Source organism: Poecilia reticulata, linkage group LG9 (assembly GCF_000633615.1).
Source record: "Poecilia reticulata strain Guanapo linkage group LG9, Guppy_female_1.0+MT, whole genome shotgun sequence".
Taxonomy (NCBI): domain Eukaryota; kingdom Metazoa; phylum Chordata; class Actinopteri; order Cyprinodontiformes; family Poeciliidae; genus Poecilia; species Poecilia reticulata.
Genome location: NC_024339.1, coordinates 12,668,637 through 12,675,662, shown reverse-complemented (window position 1 = coordinate 12,675,662; position 7,026 = coordinate 12,668,637). Strand labels below are relative to the sequence as shown.

At 38.4% G+C, this 7,026-nt stretch overlaps 2 protein-coding genes across 5 annotated transcripts in view; both read right to left on the bottom strand.

Moving 5' to 3' along the window:
- Positions 1–3,613, bottom strand: part of LOC103469912 (UDP-glucuronosyltransferase 2A2-like) — a 20,810-nt gene extending 17,197 nt beyond the window's left edge. Inside the window, exons 1-5 of one of the 4 annotated variants that reach the window (XM_008417972.2) lie at positions 2,610–3,606; positions 2,368–2,516; positions 2,105–2,236; positions 1,014–1,101; positions 453–672 (exon numbers count right to left, since the gene is read on the bottom strand). In XM_008417972.2, the coding sequence (XP_008416194.1) occupies positions 453–672; positions 1,014–1,101; positions 2,105–2,236; positions 2,368–2,516; positions 2,610–3,402 (1,382 nt within the window). In that variant the 5' untranslated portion in view covers positions 3,403–3,606. Of the gene's footprint in view, positions 1–452; positions 673–1,013; positions 1,102–2,104; positions 2,237–2,367; positions 2,517–2,609 lie in introns of all 4 variants that reach the window. The other 3 variants (XM_008417971.2, XM_017306684.1, XM_008417973.2) reach the window with 3 other exon arrangements.
- A 685-nt stretch (positions 3,614–4,298) lies between these two features.
- LOC103469914 (UDP-glucuronosyltransferase 2A1-like) overlaps positions 4,299–7,026 on the bottom strand; it is a 19,730-nt gene continuing 17,002 nt past the window's right edge. The window contains exons 10-12 of the mRNA XM_008417978.2: positions 6,309–6,396; positions 5,756–5,975; positions 4,299–4,946 (exon numbers count right to left, since the gene is read on the bottom strand). Coding sequence (XP_008416200.2) covers positions 4,664–4,946; positions 5,756–5,975; positions 6,309–6,396 — 591 coding nt within the window. The 3' untranslated portion in view covers positions 4,299–4,663. The remainder of the gene's footprint in view (positions 4,947–5,755; positions 5,976–6,308; positions 6,397–7,026) is intronic.

Genomic DNA, 7,026 nt, shown 5'->3' with positions numbered 1-7,026 from the left:
ACACCTAGGGGCAATTTAGACAGACCAATTAACCTAACAGTCATGTTTTTGGACTGTGGTAGGAAACCGGAGTACCCGGAGAAAACCCACACATGCACAGGGAGAACATGCAAACTCCATGCAGAAAGACCGGGACCGGGAATCAAACCCAGAACCTTCTTGGTGCAAGGCAACAGCTCTACCAACTGTGCCACTGTGCAGCCCCTGGTATAAAATGTACAGCATAATTTCACAGTTGTACTGTTTTGATTCTATATTTTCTATAAATTACTTAGATTTATTTTTTAGGTAACTGTGTAGTTATGATAACAATCACAAATATTGGTCTTGAAAAACATTCCCATTTGTAATACACTAATATAACAATAAGTGTGATTTGTTTCATATTTTCAAACAAATTAATATTTATTGGTACCTTCAACAGTGGAGAACAATAGCATAAGGTAACTTACGATTTGTCATTGATGACGGTGTTGATTGCATCTTTGAGGACTTCAGTTGTCATGAAGTTCAAGTCAACAACAACTGCAGCTCCTTTGGCCTCCATGTGCACCATGTTGTCTGGCTGGTCAGCGAACGTGGGGATTCCCACCATGGGAACGCCATGGTAGATGGCCTCAAAAACTCCGTTTGCGCCGCCGTGAGTGATGAAAGCTCTGGTTTTAGGATGACCTGACAGGAGCCAGTTATTACACATTTATTGTTCATTTCTGTGCAACAGTTCAGACGCAAAGGCTTTTTGATACGCGAAGGCGCTCCAGATAAAAATCACATATTGSTGCAGTTTTCTTATCAGTGTTGTGCTAGAAAGTCTGTCCAGACTCGTTTGTCACATTTCCAGTTGCACATCCTGTTCATAGCAGTTTTTTATCGCTTTATGTTTTTGCTCATCCTTTAVTGTCATTGATTTTCATTGTTTCCTTGCGTGACATTGTGATTTCACTGTAAATTTACTAGTAGACATTATGTTTTGGTGAACCGTACTTTTGCTTCAAGCTGTTTGGTTTACTCACCAAGCAGGTCATTTTGGGGCATCCAGTCATAAAGTTTAGTGTTGGAACCCAGAGTGTCTGGTATTTTCCCACTGTATCTCCACAACACCTGMAGACGGAGAGCATTTCAGTGTGGCTAACAGAGTCAGTGCTTTAGCATGACCATCACAAAGCCCTGATCTCAATTCAGGCCTGACTCCTTTACACCAGTTCTGTCTGGAGGAATGGGCCAAATGTCCAGCAAACTATTTCTAGAAGTMTGAAGTAATATCCAAAAGGTTTGACCCATGCCATGCAGTATAGAAATAATTTTACCAAATACTAGGGAGTTGCATTCACTCTTCTGAACTTCAACGCTGGGGCATTTAACTTTTATAAAAAAGTTTTTTCACACATTTGTTAAAACTGCTGCTATGTAATGACATCATAGTATGAGACAAATAATATGTGGAAAAATCAAGATCCTCTGTCTTCTCCCGGTGCTAACTAGAAAATACACAGTACGGCCAAAACCAATCAGAGCCAGGAGGAGGACTTTAGCTCTGCCACTCACCCTCATGTATACGTGACTCACACCCTCCCAATTGCTCTCTGTTAGCAGAGTCAGCCATGAATGCTAAAGCTAGTTAGCATGGCCACCGATGATGGTGGATAAACAGATTTTCTGGAATAGTGAGTTGTTTCTCTGCCATTACAACATTGAGCAGCACATACATGAGGTTGATTGACAGTGCTAAGACCATCCTGGCTCTGACTGGTTGTTTYTGGTAAGGAGTGGTGCATTTGCACAGACACTAATAACAGCACTGGGAAGAGGTGTAAGCATTTAGGAAACAGAAATAATTTTAGGAATCCTAATTGATTAACAAAATATCAAAAGTTAATACTGATTCAATGTCAGAGTGAGGGAAAAAAAGGCTTTTATATTATATTTTTTATATWGGCTATTAAAATATCTGGGTTCAACGCTATTCTCAGTTTGGGAAAATTTATCTATAGTGGACAAAAAGTCTGTGCTACTCAGTGGTTGTTTATGATGACCAAGCAAGAGAAGTTGTACATATTGTAGTGAAAAATCCTGATTACAGTTGACATTTGGGGATCCTACTGACCTTCTGTGGAATCTGAGCGAGCGCTGAGGCGATCATGTTTGCTTTCTCTGTGGTCAGGTTCTTTACCATCGATCCTAAAGAGAAGACAACGACCCCAGCATCTCCAGAGCTCTGGACAAACTTTTCCATTTTCTGTAAAATAGTTACATTTTCAGCTTCAGGAAACCAGTTAGTTGGCTTCAGTCAGAATTGTGTTAGTGATGTGGCTTTGTTTACATCAAGATTTAAGTGTGTTTAATTAAATTGGTGGATTATAACTGCACCTTTGRCAAAGGTTTAGCTGGTTTGCAGTGGATCCCTCCAACAAATTTGAAGTTGGGGAGGAGTGGGCGAGGAAAATTAAAGTCCCAGTAGGTTCTCATCAACCAGATATCAGCATTACCCATCATTTTACAGGCACTGGTGGGTGTTCCTGTTATAGTAGACAATGGAAGGGTTATGACACCTATTTTGACAAAATAACATCCACGTCTTTGTCTTTTTGTGATAATTCTAGATTACTTACCTCTGATTTCAGAGTAATATCTGTCAGCCTCTTTCCGCATAACGTGTTCCAGGATTAACTCTTGCAACGCATAGAAGATAACGTTCCACAGTCTCCCTGAGAAGTCCATCTTGTCCGTTAGTTTGCTTAATGAACCAGGGACAAAGGAAGGTGGAGCAGATAGCTGACCGCACAGCCTCTCCCAGTTATTAGCTATTGAGAAACGTAAAGAAAAGACGAGAGGAATGCCCAAAATGTCCGCAGTCAGGTCGCTGCCGATTAAGATTGGATCCGCAAAAAGCAGGTCGTAATTTCCCTCCCTCAGCTTCTTCATGATGGTTTCCGATTTCACCACTCCATCCAAAAACTTTAAAGTTATCATCATGTACCGCTTCATTAATTGTATAAATTTAATGTAAATCTGAACAGGGTTCATGAAGTCCATCTCATACATGTTGAAATGTAAGAAATCCTCAACAAACCTTTCTATAACATCCAGGGAGACGTCGACATCAAAAGGTTCATACTGGAAGCGAGACGGTTCACTGCTGTTCATGGACAGTGATGTGCTTGGCACTAGGACTGTTACCTGGTGTCCTCTGTCCACCAGTGTCTCCAGTACCGGCTTCATGTTGATCCAGTGGCTGGCCTCAGTGTACCACACCAAAATCTTCCCACCATTTGAGCTTTTTGCAGCACAAAGCAGCAGCAGGACGTAGACGGAGAGACGCAGCTCCATGGTGCATGTGACAATCGATAGACCAGCTGTGGTTTTTTTTAGCAGGTGGTTTGTGCAGATACTTATTAACCACATGGTCTCTGACTTGCTCCTCTTTGTACCGAATGATGCAAGATAACAGGCTCACCCCAGGAAAATGATTGAAGAGGTAAAGGGTTATAGCTGCAAAAGTGCAAAAAGGGCAGATCAGAGAAAATTCATTGCAAATCAGTAAATAATTAGCTTGGACAATCAGAATAGTTCAGCTTGATTATTCAGTATTTAGTTTTTCTTCATCCATCTTTTTGTCTGATTACTCAGGGATTTTAAAGGTTACCAGATACAACTTGTCACTGATCTGCTTCCAACTGTTATCGCATTTTTAAAGGTAATTTTTTACTCACAAGTTCATGTGCATGTACATTTGCCCTCGAGTTAGTTGTAAAAATATACAATCCCCGTTGTGCTTTTGTTTTATATCTGATGCCAATGTTGAATTTTTTTTTTAAGTGATAATCCAAGATATTATTAATGAATTTTCCAGGGACATAGTGTCATTTTATAGCACAATCAAGTGGCTATTTTATGCTATGTTTTTAGCTTATGTTTATCCTAACTGAAATTTGATTTTGGTGTTTCTGTTTCCAACACCTTGAATTCGACCTCTGTCTCTTCAAAAATCTCCTGATAAGTCACATTCTGTGGGTATTGAATCGTTACCTAGCAACCTCAGCTAACCCAGTGCGTCACCTAGCAACGCAAGTGGAACTCTGCATTTGGTCAGCTAGTTTCACCGCTCTTTTCGCTTTTCAGTGGCTGCTTGAAAAGACGAGTGTTTTCTTCTTGATTTACTATTCAGAAACCACTTTCTGTGTACTTGTTGGTTGCGCAGGAGGTTCCACGGGAGAGTAACGATTTTTCAAATGATAATAAAAGAATCAGAGCAACACTGCAGGAATGTTTTGATGAGAGAATGGTATTATAATATGATGTACAGCATAACACCTCCTGTTTATAAAAATGTATTTGATAAAACTGACTCTCTGTTAAATTTATGTAGCACTTTGTAATGATCAATTTTAACTTGGAGTGCATTACAGTCCAATAAAAAAGCTTTTAAACACATTAATTGAAGCGAACAAAAATCTTCTTTTAAAAATCACCAACTAGCTGCTTACTAATGGTGGCCTGGTCATGTTGAGATGAAATGTTTTTTGGCTTTAAAGATGTTTGATATTTCAAATGAATATGTATCAGAAAATGTAAACATTAGTCATGATCAGACATGTAAACATTTTTTGGTAATTAAAGCTCTTAAACAGAAAAGTGCTACAAACACCACTCTCACTTCAATTTTTCATTCAGCTTTTCTTTTTGGCTGTTTTCTGCTGCAGCATCTCTTGAAACAGAAGCTGCAGCTCTTGAAGAGGATGAAGATGAGGAGAAGATCTATAATAAGGAGGAAGGCTAGGACGTCCAGGCTGTGGTACTGGTACCAGGTGAGTTCGTGGGCCTGGACCCTCAGGTGTTTGGCTCCTTTGTTCCTCATGGTGAACTCGATCCAGAAGACGGCCTCATCCCGAGGACTCATGGGTCTGTCATGGTGGATTTTGGACAGTCGCATTGCATTTTCTTTGTAGCTGTTGATGGATGACGAGAAAAAAAAATGAAAGAGCTTGGGATATTTTACTAAGTTTAATGAATGGTTGCTTCCAAGTTTGCATTTGTGTAAATGATGCCTGGTTTTTGTGGTTTATTTACCAAAATAACCCACAAACTTGTGTTTGTGGGTTATTTTATCTTCAGTTTTTTCATTAATACATTTTTCTTTTATCAAAAATATCAAATTAGTGAAAATTTTGCCTCAAAATTATAAGTGTTTATCTGAATTATCTGACTGATGGAGGTGGACTGATTGATCAAAAATATCGATAAGATCAATACCAAGTCACTATTGATCAGTATAGGATCTATACTTTAATTTTGGGTTCCCTCTTGAAATTGTATTTTATTTTATATATTAGTGTCTCACATCTACCTCAAAAAAGATTAGTTTTTCTATTGTCTGCTCATCATGTCAATATATTAAAAGTATTTTATCGACACGAAGATGTCTACAAAACATTTGTTACAATTTTGTCCAAATTCTGTCCTACATTTCAACAAACCAATTCAAAAGGGAAAAGCAGAAGTTTAATAATGTATCAAACCTAAATCCTGAAAAGCATTTATTGGTGATGGTGCCCCTTTACTTGATTATTTACTTGATTTTGGATTGTAAAATATGCAGTCACACATCTCTACGTCCTGAATCAGAAGGCCAAAATGTTGAATTTTGATGGTGCTCTACATCATGACTCCATGGTCGTTCTACCCAATAAGGATAAATAAAGCCTGTTTTGTTACCATAAATATGATAGTTGCCACATAAGGAATGAAAATGACTTACGATTTGTTGTTGATGACCATGTTCAGGGCATCTCTGAGGCTCTCAGTTGTCATAAAGTTGAATTTAACACTAGCTGCAGCTCCTTTGGCCTCCATGTGTACCATGTTGTCTGGCTGTTCAGCGAACATGGGGATTCCCACCATGGGAACGCCGTGGTAGATGGCCTCATAGATCCCGTTTGCTCCACCATGAGTGATGAAAACTTTGGTTTTAGGATGACCTGAAAACGACGTTATCAAACATTCATTATTAATGATCTTGRAAACGCTGCTGTATCAAATCAAACACAAACCAAGTTAGGGTTATATAAAACAGATTTTTATAAATAACAGAGTAACTACACACATTTACATTTTTTCTGATGTACTTCTATTCATCAAAATAATGAATATTCAATATTTCATAATCGTATGGAAAAATGTTTTCAGTTGGAYCATTTGGAAATTAATCAAGTTAGCAGTGTCACAACTGGACTTGCAGTGTGGTTTGTCTCATTTATTTTTATTTTAGCAGAAATTATTGTACARTGTTATGGATGCTATTRTTTACCCACCCAGSAGGTCGTTCTGTGGGATCCAGTCATATAATCTGGTGTTTGAACCCAGAGTCTGGGGTTTCTGGCCACTGTATCGCCACAGGACCTAAAAAAGATCAAAACAGGTTTCTTTGTAGTGGGTTGAGCAACGGCTAYAGGAAAAGTTTTTTTAAACTATCACAAATTTTGGTCAGAATTGCAAAGTATTCTTAGCTCTTTTATTTCTTAGCTCTTTTATTTCTTTTATATTGTGTACATGCAACTTTTTATCAGTAGAGGGTACAGTTTGCAGGTCTGCCAGGAATAATGTAGTTTCTGCCTCTGAGCATACATTAACATTAACTGCCAAAATGTCCATAACTTGTTCATAACTGCCAAAATGTTAATCATGTGAGAAGACGTAATGCTTTTGTCTGTTTGGTTATTTTAATTTAAGATACCATTTTCTTTTATGAATAACATTTTTAATTATGTTGATACAATATTTTTCTGTTCTTTTTTAAAAGGTGATTTTTATCTCCATTTWAATTTTTGCAGGTTTCATTTCCTGTCTTTGAGTACTCAAGACACTGTATTTGTTGGAAATGCATCTCAGAGTACCACATTGACCCATGGTCGGGTCAACATGGTAGCTGCCATCTCCCCTCTGTGATTCACTGTGTACTGGCTACACATTGCTCTGCAGCCTTTGTGCCACTTGCTGCTGACCCAGACTTCCCTTCCCTGACTTTTGATG